Source organism: Mesoplodon bidens, assembly GCF_964165515.1.
Source record: "Mesoplodon bidens genome assembly, chromosome: 8".
Classification (NCBI taxonomy): Eukaryota; Metazoa; Chordata; class Mammalia; order Artiodactyla; family Ziphiidae; genus Mesoplodon; species Mesoplodon bidens.
The window spans coordinates 32,287,538-32,310,039 of record NC_138165.1 but is presented as its reverse complement, the minus strand read 5'-3'; the positions used below and the strand labels follow the sequence as shown (position 1 = coordinate 32,310,039).

Sequence of the window (22,502 nt, the reverse complement as noted above, 5' to 3'; positions counted from 1 at the left end):
AGGAGATGAATTTAAACACTATTGATATAATGTGCGACGGCAATCTTTTGCATTCTGCTTGCTCTTCATAACAAACATTTTAAAATAAGTGATCCTCAATATTGGAATGAGGTGAGAGTTGAGAGTATGTGGTTTCTGAAGCATATCCTAGCATTTCTTGATTTACTTTTAATTTTGACATTTCAAACAGCATTACAGGAAAGGAATGTTTTCAAATTTATCAAAATATAAAAATTAAGAAATATTGATTTAAACGTCAGACCAAAATTTCACTGTTTTTAGACACAAGAACAAATCCAATGAAGATGAAAATAATTTCAAATAGTTTGGATCCAATCTGCAAAAAAGAAATTATCTAAGTAAAATTCTGTAGGGGTGCTTTGTTTTGTTTTTGCAAGAATCTATGCATAAAAGATACGATCAAATGTCAGCTTCCCCCAAAGGTATAATTGAAACTAATCCCTAAATCTTGCCAAATCAAATGCATTTCTGGAGAAGATTATTATATTTTCTAAAACGCAGTAAAGAGAAGAAATCTAAACTGCCTGCAACTGCCTCTTTGTGGAAAAAACTTTAGAAAAAATCTAAGGAGAGATAGACCTAATAACAATGTAATTAAAACCACCGTATATTAACAATAAATAAAATATTTAACCTTGATGACTACAAATATTTAAACAACTTTTTATAAAATCAATAAAAGGAATGAATTTAATAACAAGTAAGCACATTTAAGTTTCTCCAAAGATGATGGCTTTCAAAGATTGAATACTGAATAGATGAATAGGTGGATGGATAAATGAATGAGTGAATCAGATGAACAACATGAATGTTCCTCTGCCTGGGATTTCCTTCTCCACCACATTCACACAATGAAATGATTTCCATCCTTTAGGGTCTAGCTTAGGTGCCACCTCCTTTCATGTGCCTTCGACCTGATATAATCCCTTACTTAATAAATCCTCAATGGACTGGTTTATTATTCTCTATGGACTGTACTTTGCTCTGCTCTGTTATATTATCAAAGTAAACTATCAGCTAATAAATTAACGTTAAGGAAGATTAGACACTGAACACGAATCAGCAAATGCACAATACCATCAGAACAGAAAATCTGATCCTGAATTGCAACATTACAGAGATATAGCAGAAAATAACTATATTCCTATCCACTCTCTTGCCTTCCTATGATATGTATTATGGTGCTTAAAGCTTGGAGCTCAAATTTTAAAAGAACCGTAGAAACATCAGTGACTAACCAGAATCATTTCTTAATCTTTTAGCATCTTAGTCATCTGTAAATATAGATTCATATTATCCACTTTCCTGGGTTGTTTTAAGGAGGAAAGTTATATAGCTTATATGAAAGTGGCTACTGTATACATTTTCTCCTTGGTCTCTCTGGTGCTTTCTTGTGTCCACTTCTCAAGTGGTGAGTTGATCACTTGTCCTCTTCCTTTCTATGGTCCTTGTATTGCAGTGGATGCTGTGGTGCACTGCCCCAGTCCCCCTTTCAGACAAGCCACTCATTCTTCCACCTGCTAGGAGTGTTGGCAGCTGAAGGCTCACAGCTGAGTCCCTCTCTGGGAATTGAAATACAGAAGGAAGCTGCCTTACTCAAGGTTACATCCCCTCCCCTGGCCTGGAAGAGTGGAGGGAGAGCCTGTATCCAGTGACGGACTGGTGTGGAGCACACAAAGTCCTGACCCCTTGCTTCAACTTGGGACTACTCCCAAGCGTCATTCCAGTGCCAGAGGTGTCTACAGGGTCAGCTGAGGCCTCTGGTGCAACTGCAGAGCATTTCAGCTTCTCCCTCTGTGCAATCATCTCGCTTCCCTCACTTCTTACAGGTGTTAGGTGCTGAACCTCAGAACACTACTCAGCGTTGGTTTCCCAGGGAACCTGACCTCAAAATTAACATACAAAATTCCAATCTGTCTACAACTCTGACTTATCTTCTTAAAACTTCCAAATACCTACTGCTCAACATCACTTAGCTATACTGCACATAGCTCACAATTAAGATGTCCCCAAATTAAACTCTGTCTCTATCTTACCCCCCAAGTTTTCTTCCTTCCCCCCACCCCGTATATTTTTAATAGCATCAATATCCATCCAGTCGTCTAAGCCAAAACTTTTGATTATGAGTTAATTTGTATCTCCTATAAAAGATATGTTGAAGTCCTAATGCTTGGTACCTCTGAATATGACCTTATGTGGAAATAGGGTCTTTGCAGATGTAGTCAAATTGAGAGGAATTCACTAGGGTGGGCCCTAATCTAATATAATTATTGTCTTTATAAAATGAAAAGACAGAGACAGATAGGGAGAACTCCATGTGACAACAGAAGCAAAGATCAGAGTGATGCAGCTGCTACACATGGGAGGCCAAGGATGAAGTACCACCACCAGAAGCTAGGAAGAAGTGAGGTAGGATCCTCCCTAGAGCCTGCAGAGAGCATGGCCCTGCCTACACCTCCATTTCAGACTTACAGCCTCTAGAACTATCTAAGAATACAGTTCTGTTGTATAAAGCCCCAAGTTTGTGATACTCTGTTATGACAGGCACAGGAAATGAATATACCCCTTGAAACAGCTCACCACCCACATATCCAGACCCTGAGCCCTTATTTTTTAACTTGTGGTGTCTTACCATTATCCCACACGCCACCATCACTCCCTTAGATTGAGCCCTCATCAAGTGTGCTTCAGATGGCTGCAATAGCCTTTCATCCTCTCCCCTTTATTACACCCCCAACAAAACTTTCTTTAAAATCAGAGGTTTGCTAACAACAAAGTATAACAAAACAAGACAAAGTTTCCTCTTTCTGTTAAATAAAAAGAAACCTATTTCAATCTCTTGTCCATGGTAAGTCAAGCCATTTACTATCTGGCTCCAATTTACCTCTGTCACTTACTACTTCCCAGCAGGCCATCCTCGTGTGTATTTAATGGGCTTTTGTGCATCTGGATGCTTCCACATGCTGGGCCCATTACATCTACCAGAAGGGTGTCTCTGTCTCCATCTCTGTCTCCCTCCCTTCCTCCCCCTCTCTTCCGGCTCCCTCTCTTTCATTCTCTCTTTCCTGATGATTTGTCCTTTTACCATAAAATCCGCTTCAAGTGCCATCTCCCCTGTGAAGTATTCCAGTTTTTTTTTCAAGATTATTAACCATATCTTTATCCTGCTTCAATATTTTTTCTAAAAACGTTAATTCTTTTTTATATGTTTAATTATAATTTCTGATTTCCATACATGTTTCTCCTCAAAGGCAGGGACCTTGCTTTACTCTTTATCACTTAAGACAGTGCCAGAAAGCAAGAAGACCCTGAGCCTACATCTACTGAGGAAATGAGTACACCGATGACATCTTTCTAGTGTCAGCAGGCATAAGGCAAAAAGCAGGTGCTTAGGAAATGTGAGTTGAAAAAATGAATAGCCACAGTTTACTGAATATGTACTCATGTATTCCTTCACAATTTTTTTCTCTCACAATGATCAAAGTGAATGGACTTTGCTTCCTTTAAGAACAAAAATTTTGCATAACTGTGTTTGCAGTGTTTTAAATGACACTCTGTTGAAGGTTAGAAGTTTGATTATGTAAGATTTGAAGGTTTCATTGGTTTCCTTTCTTCAAGGACTTCAGCTAGCTCCATCACAACTTGGAGACAGTGTTTCAAAACACTAAAAAACTACTGAGTAAAGCTGATTAAAGTTTCTGTGTTTGACTGGAGGAGGAATGAATAGGGGATCTTTCTGTGCAGGAAAACTTTACACAGGATGTTTTCCTTTCTGCTGAGTACACAACAGGAGCAAATTCACTTAAGCCAGGCTTGATAATAGATACATTTGTCAAAAGAGCAGTAAAGAAGATTTGGGGTATTAGATTCACAGCTAGTAGCTTCTCTGAAAGTTGTCAGAGTTTAACCACTCCGAAATCACATGAGGCTGTTATGTTTTAAAATATTCGGAGCAGTAAACTGGATAAATTTAACGTTTTTCCCCCAAAGTTACATACACTTTGAAATCAATGTTACAATTCTGTAAAATGGCTCTTTTTTTAATCTTTAAAGCAAAGAAATAAGTAATCTGTAATAACTGAAAACAAAGGGTCTCTTTACCTCTCCAAGAAAGAGCTCTCCATTTAAAAAAAAATTATTAATTTAGTTTTTTAGAACTTTCCATTTTGAGATTTGGCATGATTTAAAGAAGAGAAAAAAACTACACTTCTTAAGAATTTAGTTAAGCCAGACACCAATCACATTGAATTACTGCAGCTGGGTGAAAAAAAAAATTTTTTTTTTTCTCTAAGCAATGGTTAGCACAGTGCCTGGAGCATAGTAGATCTCAATAAATATTTATTGAATGAATGGGTGCATTTCATGCTTCATTTGAGGCTCATAATAATGAAGCACTTCACTGTGAATGGTGAAAATCTGCAGTGTGTTAATGTTTGCCTAGGGCTTAGAGGGCTGCCTCAGGTGGAGGCTGATTCTGAGAGGGGCCATCAGTTTAGAGTGTATTTTGAGAATCCGTGACAGGAGTCTTACTCTCATGGGTCCCCTTGAGATGACAGTATGTCTTTTTCGATTCTGAGACAGACTCTATCTTCAGAGAAATGCTGATGTTCTATTGCCAAATATTGCCTCAAAACTCTTTAAGATATGTTACTCAACACCTTATTTGAACTCATCTCTTTGGTCATTTGCTGGTAAGGTGTTTGATTACAAAATATTTTGACTTCAATCTGGAGTGTATATCTGTCTATCAGAACATGGAAACCTGCCTATCTGAGAGCTGACACTAGAAGAGGACAGAAAGTCTCCATAAAATACAATGGGAAAAAAAGTATGCTAGGACATGAAAGAGAGGGTGGATTTGTTTTTTTTTGTTTGCTTTTGGATGGGGAAAGGGAAAGAGGGAAAGGTGTCAAAGGTCAAAGATATTCTTTCCCCCTGTTCAAAATGCAGATTCTTAAACAGGTAAAAGTGGAAAATACCCCAGCCCCTGAATAAAGAAAATGATTTCTCAGAAACATGGATCAAAATAAACGAGGGATGAATTTAGGTTCACTTCCTATGCAAACTCAATCCAGCACAGTGGCCCCTGCGAACCCTGCTGGTAAGGATTCTGAGGTTGCATCCAGGCTTAGGCAGAGAGAATTTGGAGGATATGGACCAGAACAGGCGTTTGTAACAAGCTCTTATGTTTGTCTTTACACACTAAAATGTAACCTGTAGCAAATAGCTACTTACAGTGTGTACATGACTACTAATCATACCCATGATAATTGTTAATTGGGCACTTATTTTCCAACAGGCACTTGTTTATCTAAATCATTCAATCTTTATTACAATTCTATGTTGCATACAAGTAAACTAGAAAAAAACAGAGGTTTTTTAAAATTGCTCAAGATCATGGAGTTATTAGCAAATATTAAATACAGGATCTAAGGCAAGTATTCTATCTCCAGAGGATGCATTCTTCATCATACTCCAAGGTAGTGCTTAAGACTTAAATAACTTACATATATTCAACTGGGCATTATTTTCCATTGGCTAATCATGATTTGCCTCTTTGGGCAAGGTTCATCAAGAACATGGAATCATTATTTCAAAGATATCTGAGGCATGAAAAATAAGAAAGTTATATAGCAGTTAAAAAATTGGGAACTCAAGTAAGAGCTGAAGATTAGGGGAATTAGAGCAGGGAGGTTAGCCTGGAAGGGCGTTAGAACCACTTTAGGTGATAAGGAAATCTGCATTTTTTTAGTGGTCCAAATTGAAAAATAAAACCAACAAGTCATAACTAGGAACATTTAAATCTCAAGCTACTGGAGAGAAAGGCTCTAGACACAGGGTGTCACAGTTGGCAACAGCTTAATATTATCTAACAAATTTCCTGTAGAGCTTGAAATTTCATTACTTCTCAAGTCCAGTACATAGTCAAGTAGGTTTGAATGTACTCAAGATGACACATTTTGAGATATGCCATGGAAAATGTCTTATGAAGAAGGATAAACTTTCAAAATCCATAATTTAATATCTGAACTTTTAGAGGCTAATAATGATGATGAATTCAATAATAAACACAATACCTAACATTTTTTTAGGGCTTAACAACTCAAATACTGTGCTAAATGATTTAAAGAGACTAGCTTATGTATTCCTTATTACAACCTATGAGGTAGCCTCAAGCTCCTGAGTATTATACCATGTAAACCACAGATATGAATTAGAAAAAGTGTATTTTTTCTCATGTAGTTATGACTATAATCTCATTAAAAAAACCCAATGATAATTAAGAATATTAAAATGTTACCATCAAATGGTCTTTGGATAACACAGTTTAAGTGCACTAAATTTCACGCTTTTTAGGAAGGATTTACGGGCTAGGTGGCAGAGTAATTTTATGGATGGTTAAAATAGTCTATTTCAGTAACCAAATAGTTTATAGACTAAATCATTAATTATAAAAGACTGCTGGATACTATGACATCAGAAACTTCCTCTGGACACTACAGGGTATGTAAATTCTTCAGAAGCATGGCTCAGTATCCCAGGGGAGACAAACTGGGTATTAATCCCAATAGGAATGTGGGTTTTATCCCTGAAATAGACAAAGACAGGAGAAGGAGGGTAGACTTATGAATAACAAGACTGGGATTCTTGTCTTGGCTCTGCCTTGAACCAGCTTTATAACTATGGATAAAGTCGCTTCCTCTTAATGGCTTTCTCAGTTAGGAAATGCGGTGCTAAATGGGGCAGGTCTATTATAGTCCCTTTACAATGTTATAATTCAACATACTAAGAATATGATTTTTGCCAGCGACTAAGGAGATCCATGTAGGGAGAGTCACAGTCTTTGAGCAAAGAAAAAACGACCAGGTAAGAAATGATTCCTCCCAAATATTAAGAGGAAAGCAGTATTTGTTAAACTAAATCAAGCTACCAAAGTGCTTTAACACCCAGAATCTCAAACTTATTCAGAAAGTCTGCCAGGCAGTTAGGGTTTTACAACTATAATCTTCGTAGGCAGAAAAATGGGTAATTGAATTAGTTTTCATTTTCACATGAGACTAGACCCAGATTACTGTTCCTGAGTGGGGTATGTGAAATCTAATTTTCTACCTTCAAGCCAAAACAACCACATCTTTTGAATTTGGGATTACTTCTTCCATGTAAAGGTTTTTAAAATAAAAAATAAAATATTTTGTTCCTTACTTTGCAATCTTGGAAATAATTTTTTTGGCTACTTAAAATATATATATTCATAATTTATTTAATCATCTATTCATTCAATAAGTAAGTATTGAGCATTTACTCTGCACCTAGTACTGGTTGTATGGTGTGCATGCACACAAACACATACACATACACAGACACAGAGCTGTGTATCTTTGTTCCAAAATCTACTATAAATTCATGGAGGATAGGTCTTAATATAAGGTTAAGAAGATAGAAGATGTTTGGGAAATACCTGTCAAATACTTTCAAATATGACCTAGAGAAAGGAAAAATATTTTAAAGTGATATCTTAAAACTTTAAAGAGATGCCATAAAAAATGCTTTGTGATAAAACTCACTTATGATTATTATATTCCATATTAATGAAAATACAGCTCAATAATGCTTTGAATATATGCAACCAGGTGTGGGGAAGGAGGATACAAAAAAAGTTTTAATAAAAGTTTCCCGCTTTCAATGAGTTTACAGTACCATTTGATGCATATAATAATTTCTCAAAAAAATTAAGATACAAGGCTAAATAATAAATCTAGGAAAAGGCATAAAATTGTGTGGGGTTCAAAATGAGATCATATCTGTTTGAAGAGAAACTAGGAATGATGCAACAGCTACCACTTTTGAGCACTCTGAGTACTGTTCTAAGCATTCTACATGTGTTAATTCATTTAACCCTCACCTAACCCTATGCTGTAAGGGCTAATAATTTTACACACGAGGAAGCTGAGGGCTATGTCTTGAAGTACGTGTTTAGGATTTTGACTGAAGAAGGAAACCCCAAGCAAAATCATGCAGGTTGTGAGTGTATGTGGCCCAGAAGGAAACTGGCTTGGTTCAGGCATAGGAGCCCTAGGAAGCCCAGGAGAGACAGCTGGTCAGCTGGCTGGGGCCATGGTGTGAAGGCTTTATGTATGGTCCACAATTCAAATCTACGTTGGGGATCAAGGATACTTCAAAGGAGAAGTATGATTAGGATTGAACCTAAGTAAAATTAATCAAACAAGTGGATTAGAGTAGATGGAAAATGGAGGCAGAGACACCAGTGGGGAATCCATGTGGAATGGTTTCGGCAAGAAGTAGAGAGGGCAAAGGCAAAGGTAATGAACAGGAGCTGTGGACTCAACAGACACTGTGAAAGGAGATGGTATATGACTTTACGATTGATAACAAACAGGGGATAAAGGGAGGGAAGACTTAAAGATACCTGGTACCTTCAAATTTTGCTAAATGGATTATATCAGTTATGAAGAACCAGTAAGTAAAACCTTACCATATGAACCTTCAGGAAGCTACAGTATAAATTCACATACACACAAACTACTCATTAGTATGCAATATTAGAATAAACTTAGGACAGCAAAAAATCTGAAACTTTAACTCATTTCATACTAGTTAATAACATGAAACAAAATGTGTATAAAACAATCTTACCCCTTTGCTGCATTCACTATCTGAATCACTGCTAAGTTCCTCAGTATTCATAATTTCCAAATCAGATTCCCCAGGTGCAATTGGCACTGTCACTGTGAGGCTGGCATTATGAATAAATGATTGACAATCACTTTCTTCCACCAAGTATTTGTCCATGCTGTTTCCAAAACCACTGGTTTTATCTTTTTCTTTGTGAAAATTGTGATCCTTGCTCATTTCAGCAAGTGTGTGGTTAGAGATGTAGTTTTCCTTCTTAAAATTTAGATCTTCTGTTCGTCTTATCTCTTTGGAAATCTTTGGCTTTGTGGAAAATGCTTTTAGAATAAATTCACGTAAGGTTTGTTTCACATAATTTATTCCCTTCTTAATTCTAGCCACTGCAGTCTGGAGGTTGTTTGCATCAGTGTCTTCTTCAATTGCTGTAAGATTGTCTGAACTAAATGAGCTCAATAATAAAGCAAGAAATAGGTTGAGGACCTATGTCAGGGTGGGGATAGGGTGTGGAGAAAAAGGGAGACAGGAAATAAAAATGAAAATAAGTGCAGTTTTCTGAAATACAGGCCAAAATCCAAACCAGCAATGAAGAGCCTTGCACTTTTTCACCCATAGATAAGAACATACGATAGGTGTAGAAGAGAAGCTAGAGTCCTCATCAGTCTCTCTATGTCTGAGCTTCTGTGAACTCTGGGGAGCAGAGGTCAGCCATACCCTTTAAAGGGTATGAGGAGCAAAGAGAATGCTCCCTCACCATTACCATGATGTCATTCCTAAGTTCCTTTCTACAGCAGGAATCCCTTGTCCAAATTCCCTTTTATGGGTCTACATAGCTCTTCTAACATTACCTTTAATTGATATTTGTTACCTGTGAGAAACAAGTAGAACAAGAAAATTGTGATTAGTGTCTATTGTGCTGAAGGTAACTTAAGCCAAGATCTGTGTTCTTTTCCCAGGAGATAAATGTCACTTATTACAACAAATGGAACACATAATACTTGCAGAGCTCCTGTAATAAAATATTCTGTCTGAGAATTTTGCCAACTTGCAACTTAATGAGGCTTTTTTTTTTTTTTTTTTTTTTTGGTTGCGCTGTGTGTTATGCAGGATCTTAGTTCCCTGGCCAGGGATCAAACCCGTGGCCCCTGCAGTGGAAGCATGGAGTCCTAACCACTGGACTGCCAGGGAAGTCCCTTAATGAAGCTTTTAAAACAAAGAAAAAGACCTGCCCATTGAACCCAATTCAAATGAGACAATGGCATTATGATTGGGTGGCTTCACTGCCAATCATTTTCGCCCCGGACAACTCCAGGTCAAGACAACTCTGACTTGAAGCAAAGTTCTGTTTGTGTGCAAACTATTTCTGTTTTTCCTCCTGGAGGTAAGGGTCCAGGTGAACTGAACATTGTGGAAAGAAAAAAAAAAAAAAAAACGAATTCTTACAGAGGGCTAAAAATATGTAAATCATATTTTAAAAGTGTTTTATATAAAAAACAAAAAGATAATTTAAATAAACTTTCATTTAAGTCTCTTCATGGCCAAAAACATCTACCTCATATTTAAACAATCAAAATTAGACCAAACTGAGGAAAAGGGACTCACCCTTGATTTTGGTCACACATAAAACAATTTCTCAGAAATGTAAGTAGAAAAGCACAAGTTAAAAATGTCTGTGTTGGGCTTCCCTGGTGGCGCAGTGGCTGAGAATCTGCCTGCCAGTGCAGGTATCACGGGTTCGAGCCCTGGTCTGGGAAGATCCCACATGCCACGGAGCAATTAGGCCCGTGAGCCACAACTACTGAGCCTGCGCGTCTGGAGCTTGTGCTCCGCAACAAGAGAGGCCACGACAGTGAGAGGCCCGCGCACCGTAACGAAGAGTGGCCCCCGCTTGCCACAACTAGAGAAAGCCCTCGCATAGAAATGAAGACCCAACACAGCCAAAAATAAAAATAAATAAATAAAATTTTTTTAAAAAATGTCTGTGTTAATATGTCTAGTTTAAGAGAAGAATCTGAGAGGGAGGGGAAAAAAAAAGCATAGAAAACAATTTGATGAGTCATTAAGGAATTCTGAATTGGTTATTTTCATTTTGGTTTTTATTGTCAATGAAAAATATATCTCACTATGAAGTGCATGTTTGTTTATGTGTACGTTTTAATAGGAATGTTGATGGGAAGCCAAGGGCTCATTTTACCCTTTAGTCTCCCTAATCAATGCAAATGTTAATAGATTTCTTTTTTTCCTTCAAATTTTTAATTACATTTCATTTTTCCAGCTTTACTGAGAGATAATTGTCATACAACACTGTGTAAGTTTAAAGTGTACAACATGTTGATTTGATATCCTTATATATTAGGGAATACCTCCATCATGTCTCATAATTACCATAATTTTTTTGTAGTGAGAACATTTAAGTCTACTCTCTTGGCAACTTTCAAGTTGGCATGTGGGCTGCAAGGACAAAAAAAATGAGCAACTTATTTTCAAGCCAGTGGGAAGTGAAGGTACTAACTATATGGCTATTATCACAGACAACCTCCTGGGATACCTGATGAAGAGTCTGATGCTAGGTTGACCAACTAAACCAAACCAACATGGTGGCTTTGAAAATTGAATTGACTCATTGAAGAGCATCTTATCCCAATTATCTCCTGCCTCTAAGCTTGAAAATTCCTACCAACAGGTACGTATAAGAAAGAAGGAAACAGTGAAGGCGTACAAGCTAGGAAAACACTAATGGAGAAGCAGATCACTTGTAAAAGAGATGCTATAGAGCAGTGGTGGGCAAACTTTTTCTGTAAAAGGGCCCGATAATAAATTATTTAGGTTTTGTAGGACAAAGAATCTCTATGGAGACTACTCAGACCTGTTTGTGTAGAGTAAAACAGCCAAAGACAATATGTAAATGAATGAGCATGTCCGTGTTTCAATAAATTTTGCTTATGGAAACTGAAATTTGAATTTCATATAATTTCCATGTGCCAAAAAATATTTTTCTTTATATTTTTTTAACAATTTAAAAATGTAAAAAACATTTCAGTTTTGCAGGGCTATGCAAAAACAAGCAGTGTGTGGGATTTGGCCCATGGGCCATATTGTTTGCTGATACTTGTTATAGGTGCTAGTCTTATATGTGACTTTAACAGAGCAGGACTAGTCCTTCCATTTGCCTTGTTCCATTATAACTTCATTTTTGTTATTGTTAATTTAATCATATTCTATTTACTAGTATAGCTTCACATTTGAATCAACACTTAAGAGACATGAAAACCACAGATGTAATTCATATGACATCACTATCAAAATGAAAGAATAAAATAGAAAACTTTCCATTAAAATAAATATTGTGAAAAATATAAATATAGGTTATCTGGCACAAAAAGGAAGACAATATTTCATTTTCTTTTCTGTTCTTCACTGAATTAAAATAGTCAATATTCCATTATAATTAACAGTTTTAGATCTAATTAATCCTATAATTATAAAAGTAACTGATCATATCATCATGTAACAATTTTCTATGGAGAATTTTAAATGTATGAACATCAGATTACCTACCACCAGGTTTCCAATGACCATGACCATCATGTAAACAATAAGGCACATGGCTTGACCGGCGACCTCCATGCAGTCCCACATGGTCTCTATCCACTCTCCACACAGCACTCGGAACACAATCAGGAAGGAGTGGAAGAAGTCGTTCATGTGCCAGCGTGGGAGTGTGCAGTCTTCATTGATCTTACAGACACATTCTTTGTAGCTCTTACCAAAGAGCTGCATGCCGACCACAGCAAAAATGAAGACGATGATGGCCAACACCAAGGTGAGGTTACCCAGAGCCCCCACTGAGTTACCAATGATCTTGATCAGCATGTTCAGTGTTGGCCAAGATTTTGCCAACTTGAAAACTCGGAGCTAAAAGTCAACACAAAGCTTAATATTAATTTTTATGAAAAAGTTCTCAATGTTTCCAATCTTGAATTTTGTTCCAAAATTTAGTTCTAAAATATTGTCATTATTACCTAGCTAAAATCGATTATTTCTACTTTTCATTTTCATCTACTCTCAATATTCCTGTTATTTTGTTATACTTGCCACCATATAATTACCACACAAATTTTGAAGGAACTGTAATTTTAGTTCAGGATTGTTATAGAACCTCTATCAGATATTATATCCTTTAAATTGAAAATTTATCCTTAATTCTATTTTCTGGTACTTTCGTAATTTTTTTCATGCTGACATAGGGAGGAAGCCTAACATGTTAGAGGAAAAAAGCATTAGGAAGTCTTTACTTTTTCATTTTTTTAATTTTTTTTTTTTGAGATACGAGGGCCTCTCACTGTTGTGGTCTCTCCCGTTGCGGAGCACAGGCTCCGGACGCGCAGGCTCAGTGGCCATGGCTCACGGGACCAGCCGCTCCGCGGCATGTGGGATCTTCCCAGACCGGGGCACGAACCCGTGTCCCCTGCATCGGCAGGCGGACTCTCAACCATGGCGCCACCAGGGAAGCCCACTTTTTAATATTTTTGATATCAGAGAACAATTTTGAGGGTATAATGTTTAATTGTCAAATCTACAAAGTAATGAACATATTATAATGGTTGAAATTCTATAAACCATAAGCTTATTGCGATATAAATCATCACCCTACAATTATACTAGCATACAACTGAATATGTCTTCAAGGTCCTAAAATTAAGATATCTCTGTGATTTTGAGCTCTAAGTGCATGTTACTGAATGGGCTTTATTTTACTAGATATTGAGACCTAATCTTGTCTGTTGATTCAAGCCTCCAAAAGTTTTAAATAATAATAATGCAAAACCAAAGAAACACCCTTTTATATATAGAATATAATGGTAAGGTTGGTTTATATTTACCAGTCTGAATGATCGTAGAACTGACAATCCTTCCACATCTGCTAGAAAAAGCTCCACTAAGCTTAAAGTCACAATAAGACTGTCAAAAATATTCCATCCTACTTGGAAGTACTCATATGGATCCATGGCAATTAGTTTTAAAACCATTTCAGCTGCAAAGATGCCAGTAAAGACCTACATGAAAAATATAATATTTTCTAGTATTATTAGAAGGAATGGAATCAAGCTAACGATAATAATGACTATATGTTTAGCAGTTACTGTGTTTCAGACAATGTGCTAGATACTTTATAAACATATTATTATTTCAATCAATCCTACAAACCAAGTATCACTAGTCCTATAGCTCTAATACAAGCATCGAAGGGTTATGAAGCTCTAACTCACCTATCAGCTCACATCACCTTTAGATAGCAACATAGAAAAGCATACTAAAATTTCAGATAAATAAAATCTTTGAAACTTAACACAGGCAATCTTTGCAAAACAAGTTTTGTGGGTCAACAAGTTATTCTGGAAGATAATATAAAGGAAACAGACTGATACAAAAATTTGGAGCCAGTCTTTTTTTCTGGTCTGACTACTCTTAGGGTAATAAGGAACAAGTTGACTCACTCTTTAAAGATTTATCAGTAAAGGAAAAAGTATTTAATTGATACAGTAGCAGCTAAAGTAAGACTTCCAAAGTTTTGACTGAAAAGTGCATCACAAAACATCATTAATTCATGACATGGCATCAAAGGACTCATTTAAAAAGGCAACAGTGAAAGACTTATGAATCATTTGGGTACAATTTGATTCAAAGAAACTGAGCAAAGAAGGTTCAAAGGGAAATAGCTCTATAACTGCGTGAGTTATTTTTAAAATAATGCAGCATCAAGAAGACTAGCAGGAAGCACCCAGACTTGGGATTGTAGCTATAGACAAGAAACATGGTGAGTCTTTTTTGGATTCACAGTGATGCAGTCAACTCAGTAAGAAGGTACTGATTTTCATGATCTGGACCTCTACCAACAATTAGAAACTAGACGGTCCTGCCTTTTTCCAGTGAGGAATAGAAAGAAGAATGCTAACTTAGAGCACATGAGTTTTAAACATCCTGACTGGGAATATTCATAAGAAATTTTAGAGAGACGATCAACTCAGAAACACTCTTTGACTTCAAAGACCAAGTGGTTTGGGACCACGGCAAAAGTAAAATTATCTCATACAGACATTTGCAAAGACGTCCAGAGTCTCTCATGATTTATGAAGAGTCATAAGTTGGGACCTTTTGGCTGTGAAATAGTACTTCTGCCTGGTTCATGCAGATTGTTGGAAACTAGCACTTTCTATTTGCCATAAGGCATTAATTAACTTGAGTGTGATCAACTCTGCACATTAAAGAGCATCAACTTTCCTACTAGAATCCTCCTAGTCTGCCCTTATGTCTTCTGTGTCCAGTTTAATCATTCTGGTTTCTAAATATTCTTGTTCTTAAGGCTTGTTTCTGCTGATTCATTGAAAGCATGATGGTGATGACGACAATAGGTTTGATTTGTTGAGTACTTACTATATGCCAGGATGATAAGTAGAAAGTGTTTATTCCTCTCAATAATATGATATATAAAATATCATTATCATTATATTAATGAATTATTATTATTTTATAAATAAAGTATTATAATCACATAAATGAGAAAATTAAAGATTATAAATATTAAAACATTTTCCCAAGGTCATATAACCAGTAAGAGGCAAAACCAGGATTCAAACTCAGGACTTTGGGTCTCCAAAGGTCTAGATTCTTTACCTATTATGTCAAAACAAAGTATCCATAGCTTTTCTGAAAACATGTAGGGTATGTACTCACAAGGAAGCTGCAGTGTAATTATAAAATGGGTAAGGAAGTATCAAATTTTCAAAGTGTTGCTACTAAGAGACATGCCAGCAGAAAAACAGAACACACTATCAACTCCCAAGATGTGACTCGTTATGGAAATAGTATTGTTATTTATAGGCCTCAATATTACTGCAAAATTATTTTAAAATAGTAACTATCACCAGAAACTTGACTCTGTACAATGATTCATACTGTGAATTCTGGAGATGCCTAATTACCTAGCTAAATATCCATCTGACTTCAAAAAAAGAAACGACAATCATGACAAACAAAAAGAGCAGCTCTGGGAACATAACCCACATTAAGAGACTTACCAAATTTCCCACAGTGAGCACGTTTTTGAATTCATCAGTCATTGGGTGATGTTCCATAGCCATGAACAGTGTGTTTAAAACTATGCAAATGGTAATAGCAAGATCTACAAAAGGATCCATTACAATAAAATAGATAAGTTTTTTGAATTTTATCCAATATGGAGAGCAATTCCAGATCAAGAATGTGTGTGCAAATCTGTACCACCAAGGTGGACATTTTTGTCTGGACTCCTCGAGTTCTGGGAGGAAAAAACAACAGAGAACACCAAGTCAATCATTTGCTTATTGTATACTTTTTATTCCTCACCAGATACAAATCAGCAGTATACTTTAACACTGAAACAAGTCTTCTGTTTAGACTTTGCAAATTTAACAGTACTGTTTCTATGAAAGCATAGCATGTTACAGAAAAATCTTATATCACACGTTCATTTACTAGATCAACCAAGGAGAAGGCAGTGAAATTAATGAATGAGAGCAGATATGGATATCTCTGAGAGAAACGTATACTTAACATATGACAGTAAACAAGAGAATTGATGTTTTCTTAATGGAGATATGTATATTTTTAAGATAAATGTATGTATACCAGTATACATACTTTCCCCTGTGTCCTTAACCCATTACAACAATAACACACCTCTACTCTCTCCAGGAAAAGCTCTTGTTAGTTCACAGGTGAAAACAATCCCAGAACCAAGAGACTGGAAACAATTTATAGAGTGACTCATGCAATAGGCACTAAACACCATTAGCCCATTTAGTTCTCATCATATATTTAGGAGGTGGGTGAAAACTTTGGGCCCATCATGGGTATGTCGGGGGATGAGGTGGTAGCCCATGGACAAGGTAAGACCTGGGGCACATTGTGGGGAGAGAAGGTGGGAGTCAACACATTTTTTAAATTGCCACCCTTTGACCAACCACTACTATTCACATCATATTCTCTGAACTGCTTTCTCTAATTCCTTTGGATCACAATCTTAACAGACATCATGTCACATATTACCATTTTGCAATTTTATAGAAGGTGCTCAGAGGCAGCAATTTATAAACACCTGGAAGTTTGTATTATTTTCTCACATTTCAGAAAGATGATCAATTCCAAGAGACTAGATAAAGTTTCGAAGAATACATAGTGAGAGAACCACACAGGCCTGGGTTAACCTCCCTTTCTTCATTTAGTACCATAAAGCTATCTATCTTTGAAAGGAATATCGCCCAAAGCCTGTCTTTAATCACAAATAACTTTATCCACTTTTTAAGCACGTAAAGACAATTCCTTTAGTGTCCATTGGTTAGCCTTACCATTGTTTATAACCATTTTATATTCTTTGAATTCTTTCTAAGAACTTGTTATATCTATTTAAGGCTGACTAGGACTTACCTGAATTTTGTTAAAAATCTGTAAAGAGAATATTATTCCGTACCTTCTACAGTGTTTGTTAATATGCTTGCCCTACTCATTGCCCTTTGTCTGAGATTGGGATCATTCAACATATCCTCAGAAAGGAGGTAAGAACTGGAACGTCTTTTCTTGTGTATTTGATGGTTTGTACCCTGAAAAAAAAAGATGATTAATTACAGTTTTAAGAATGGAATTCTAATAAATTGTAGGTAGAAAATAAAATCTTGCTCACAGAGTTGTAGTGAGTAATTAAAAGTAGAGTCTAGATTGTTGATTCGAATCATGGCTCTGCTACTTGCAGGCTGTGTATCATAGGAGAGTTACTTAACCTCTCTGACTCCGTTTCATATTGGTAAAATGGGGATAATCATAGCACTTGCCTTACAATCTTGCTATGAATATTAAATGAATTAGTACTTAGGAAATAAAAAATAAAATGAGCTGCTTTCATTGTTAAATTCACTATCATTATCTATCTTTCAGGGTATTTCCAATTTATTCAGATAGTTTTACTATGTAAGAATCCTACATGTAAACAGCTACACAATTGTTGTAAGTGGCGTGTGCGTAAAGGGGTAGAACCTGGATTTCTAGGTTAAATTAAATTTCTGTAATTATTCTTTGTTAAGGTTCAGCAAAAACAGAGGCAACTGTAATGACTGTTTCTCACTGCCAAGGAAGATCTCATGAACTGCTCTGAGGCTATGAGGATAAATGACTCAGTTGGAAAAGGACAATTAAGACTGATGGAAACTGTAGCAAAATGGAGATATAAGCTCCATCTAAAAGAGGTGACCACTCTCCAGCTCTAAAGGATTGCTGCTATGCAGGAATATGAGCTCAGTCTTACCAGGTATACCCATTTTTATGTGAAGATGTCTTATTTCTAAATCTTAGCAACTAATTCAAAGTTAAAACACTATGCCAGTTCGGTGCAGGCCAACAATACACACACACACACACACACATGCTCACACACATATATATACACACAAACAACTTATACAAGTCTACATTTATCATCTATCTAGTTGTGTGTAGTATGTATGTACATGTGTATACACACAAACACACATACCATTCTACATATATATAGATATACAAATCTAGAGTTGTAAAGTTGTATGGTTGTTTAGATATAGTTATATTTGTACATATTAAAACATTGACAAACAGGTAAAAATATATGTATGTGTGTATGTATGCATGTATGTTTATGTGCAAAGACACACACACATAATGCAGGTGGCTTTATATAGAAATCTTTCTATAACCATGTTTTCTCTGATATACTCTCTAATTTACTGACTTCCCAGAAGCAGAGATTTCTTTTTCCCCCAAACAATCAGCTGTGTTGATTAAATAATTTGTTCTCCATGTAGACATGTCTCAGGTGTCAAGTTTATATTATTTCTCATGCAATTTTTTTCATCTAAACTGTACATTATTCCACACTATTATGTTTTGCATTTCTATTGAATCTTAAAGTATCCACTAATTACTCAAGTTTTGTAGTTTTAGTTTCAGGATTTAGAGTGCTACTGATTTTTTCTGTGGGTAAAACTAAAGTATTAAATGAAACATTTCATTTAAAAATAGGAAATAATCTCCAAATCTGATACACATTATATAATCTTTTACAGGTAATACACATTGTTGAAAAGCAAAACACAACAAAGATCTGATTCTATGGAAATTTAACATGCTCGTTTGATAAGGAAAAATACCTTGACAGAGGGCTGAAGCTGTATCGTGCAAGCATAGAGGTCACAGGTGACCTAAAAGCACATGCATTCTTTCAAACCAAACGAAAATATATGTGTGGCCATGGCTTTGATGAAACTTTATTCTCACTTGAAATACTACATTGTCTGCAACTATGAATTTATGAATAGGTAGCCCAAGTTCAAAGTCAAAGCCTTGCTGATACTGAGTAATGCAGTGTAACATAGTGAGTGGCCTTAAGAGGTTACCTAGATTCTCCATAAACCAGAAAGACTTTCAAGCCTCATCACACCCTTTTCTCAAACCACTCAATGACTCCTAAACTCTTGAAATTGTTGTTTTGGAAAGGTGTTTTGTTTTTGTCTTTATATATATATGTTTGCATTTCTGTATGTGTTTTGGATATTATGTTTTTATTCATAGATTCCAGATAAGAGAGTTTTGTTGTTTTTGAATGAAAACAGTAAGTTTCACTTATGTATGGGAAAAAGCACAGTTATTCTAAATTATTTCCAAGAAGCCTACCACACATTGGAGAGAAAGTATGGTGGTTAAAAGCCCAAGCTTTGAAATAGAGGGTCTCTGTTTGAACTTTAGGACTACCATTTATTAGCTGAGTGACCTTGCACAAACTGCTTTATTTCCCTGTGCCTCAGTTTCCCCATTTGTAAAACAGGAATAATAATATATCATCTCATAGGGCTGTTGTAAATACTAATGTGTCTGCTATTATTATTACTATTATTAATTATTAACAACTCAAATAAGATCCTTGCAATAAGGTATATATATTAAGTAGTGACTTGAAAAAAATAGCAGTAGGTGACAAATAATCCAAATTTCCTTAGAGACATGGGACCTATTATCAACTAATAAGATCAGCATTATCAATGCATTTTGTGCTGATATATAGATTTTTTATAAATTGTTTTCTAAGGGGATGATTCATAATCAAGTACAGTAACAGTAGATAAGTACCTTTTTTCAAAAATGGGGTTTTAAATATCTTGGAATTAGATACCTACAACAATAGTATGAAGAGTATGTTAATCAGTTAAAGGTGTGTTTCTAACATAAAAAGTATTGCAAGATGCAGAGGCATTCACAGGACCAGAGAGAAGAACCCTCCAGCAGAGAAACTGATGGATGCAAGAGTAAGGGCCGAGCCATGCCTGAGCTATTTAAAACGTCCTTACACTGTCATCAGAAGTTGCCTTATCTATTATCACCTCTGGCAGAAGCTGTCCATTGGGGAGCATGAGGGCTGAGGGTCCATCCACCAAGGAGACCACACCATTGCAGTCCACGGCGCTGTGCATCTTCCTGTTCACCGGCAGCACTGGGGGGGACCTACTGGCTTGGCTGATATTACTGCTGCGCCGCTCCCAAGGTCTGTGGGGCACGAACAGTGAGCCCCTTCTGCTCTCATTGTCTCCGAAGATGCTATGCTCATCGTCAGCAAATTCAGTCTCAGATCCAATATCTTTTCCTCGACCTTTGAAACTAAAAAGACTTGTTCTGCTGCTTCGCCTTGCAGAAAACAAGGAGCCATGAATGCTGAGTGGTGACTGCAGAAAAAATAAGAGATGACACGTATCTGCTGAAGCACCCAAAACAGAAGTTCATTTCCCATAACTTCCACTGAGACCACTGGCCTGAGGGCAGGTGGCTCTGTACAGGTTTAAATGAAACATATTTAAAAACAAAGAAATTCAGCAAAAAGACAAATTCTTCCAAATAAGGAATGAAGAGACTGGAAAAGTTCATCCTTTCAGGACCAGGTACATTATTTGTTGCTGTACTGCTCTCTACAGTTCTGGCCTAGAGTGATCTCTCCATTCATTCTGTACCATTCATGTTGCTATTAAGAACATATCACTTAAAGAAAGAATTTGGTATTGATGCCCGTTACTGAGCTTTTCATATATCAACCTATACATTCCATAAGTATTGAAACTTTCTTGAGGCCCAAGACCATGCTGTATGTATCTTTGCGTTCCATTGCTTGCAACTCTACCCTGCATGTTGAGGGCTTGGTTAAGGTGTGTTAAGAAAGACCTTTTGGGACTTCCCTGGTGGTTCCGTGGTTAAGAATCCTCCTTTCAATGCAGGGGACATGGGTTCGATCCCTGGTCAGGGAACTAGATCCCACATGCATGCCACAACTAAGAGTTCACATGCCACAACTACAGAGCCGGCGAGCCGCAACTAAGACCCAGCACAACCAAATAAATAAATAAATATTTTTTAAAAAGACCTTTTAATACTAGTGGGTTTAAAAAGTCATAAAATATTAGAACTTGGAAAAGAAGCTGCCCAGTACAAAAGAGGGGAAAAAAGTCCCATTTATATGACTCATGTCCAAGATAAACCATGTATATAGACCAAACTGCATATTCTTTGGAAGTATCTAATTGAATAAACATTAGTGCTTGCTATATACAGGACAAGGTGGTAGGCATAGTGAATAATGGAAAATGGGTATGACAGGGTCATTACCTTAAAACTAGCTTGGACTGCTCTTGTCATATTTCTTTTTATTGATATCACATGTATTCAAGTTCTGTCTCCCCAACCAGATTATGAAATCTTTGAAGGCAGGGACTTTTATAATTGTATGTATCTGGAAGGGTCTTACAGACTTAAGTAGTAGAAGATAGAAATTTTAAATGATGATGTAGATAAAAAGGATAGGAATTCTGCATGGGTAACTGAAGAGCAGATTGGGAAGAGTGGAGAGGACAGAGGAATCTTTGTGGATGGGTGGCACCTAAGCTAATGGGTAAAGAATGGGTGGTCCTATGCCAGGAGGCAAACAAGGAAGAAAATCATCCCACTTAGAGGAGACCATGTGTAACAAGTAATAAAGAAATGAAAATGTAGGGTATGTAGGTGAGAGTAAACAATCATGGGGGACTGAGGGTACACGAAGGTTGAGAAAGGTAGGACTGAGGTGAAGCCAGTCCATGGCATTGACAAGCTGTGGGTCTTGTTCTGTAGTCAGTGGCTACAACAACAACTCACTCCTCTCCTGAGGTCCCTTCCCTCAGATAGAACACTTTGCTCTATGATGCCACCTCTGGTGATATGCATGTGACGGTGTCAGTGGTACCTGGTTAGGGGTAGACAATCTCTTTTCACGTGCTCGCCTATGACCTTCAACACCAAGGTGGAAACTTTTTCTCCTGATGCTCTCCTCGGATTCAGATTTGGACGATTTCTCATCATCTCCCTTTTCTTCCCCAATGGAGAGTTTCCTTTGATTCTTTTTCTTTCTTCTGTTTCTTCTTTCTTTAGCACTTTTAGAGCTCAGTTTGGATGTTTCGGAAGAACTCTCGGACAGGCCCATTATCCGGCTTCTCTCAATGCTTGTATATTCAGCTGCTGCCATTGCTATTGCCTGTTGCACCAAGAGGTCACACACACAGTGAATCATTTCCAAAGTCCGGGAAACCCTATTATGGGGCACCTGTTTACTACAAATTCAATTACACTGTTCATGTAATCACGTCCCTTGTAAGGGAAGTAATGTCGTTTTCTTTGCACTCTGAATAGAGAGCTTAGAAAATATATGTTTATTGCTTCTCCTGCATTGTAATAAAGCCATACTGTGCCTTGGA

General features: G+C 36.7%; 1 protein-coding gene across 4 annotated transcripts in view; it reads right to left on the bottom strand.

The window, feature by feature from the left end:
* Positions 1–22,502, bottom strand: part of SCN9A (sodium voltage-gated channel alpha subunit 9) — a gene marked incomplete at both ends in the record, with an annotated part of 83,867 nt that overhangs the window by 40,643 nt on the left and 20,722 nt on the right. For 2 of the 4 annotated variants that reach the window (XM_081243007.1, XM_081243004.1), the window contains 7 exons: positions 8,677–9,153; positions 12,229–12,585; positions 13,554–13,727; positions 15,750–15,988; positions 17,180–17,309; positions 20,079–20,450; positions 21,995–22,282. In XM_081243007.1, coding sequence (XP_081099133.1) covers positions 8,677–9,153; positions 12,229–12,585; positions 13,554–13,727; positions 15,750–15,988; positions 17,180–17,309; positions 20,079–20,450; positions 21,995–22,282 — 2,037 coding nt within the window. The remainder of the gene's footprint in view (positions 1–8,676; positions 9,154–12,228; positions 12,586–13,553; positions 13,728–15,749; positions 15,989–17,179; positions 17,310–20,078; positions 20,451–21,994; positions 22,283–22,502) is intronic. The other 2 variants (XM_081243005.1, XM_081243006.1) reach the window with 1 other exon arrangement.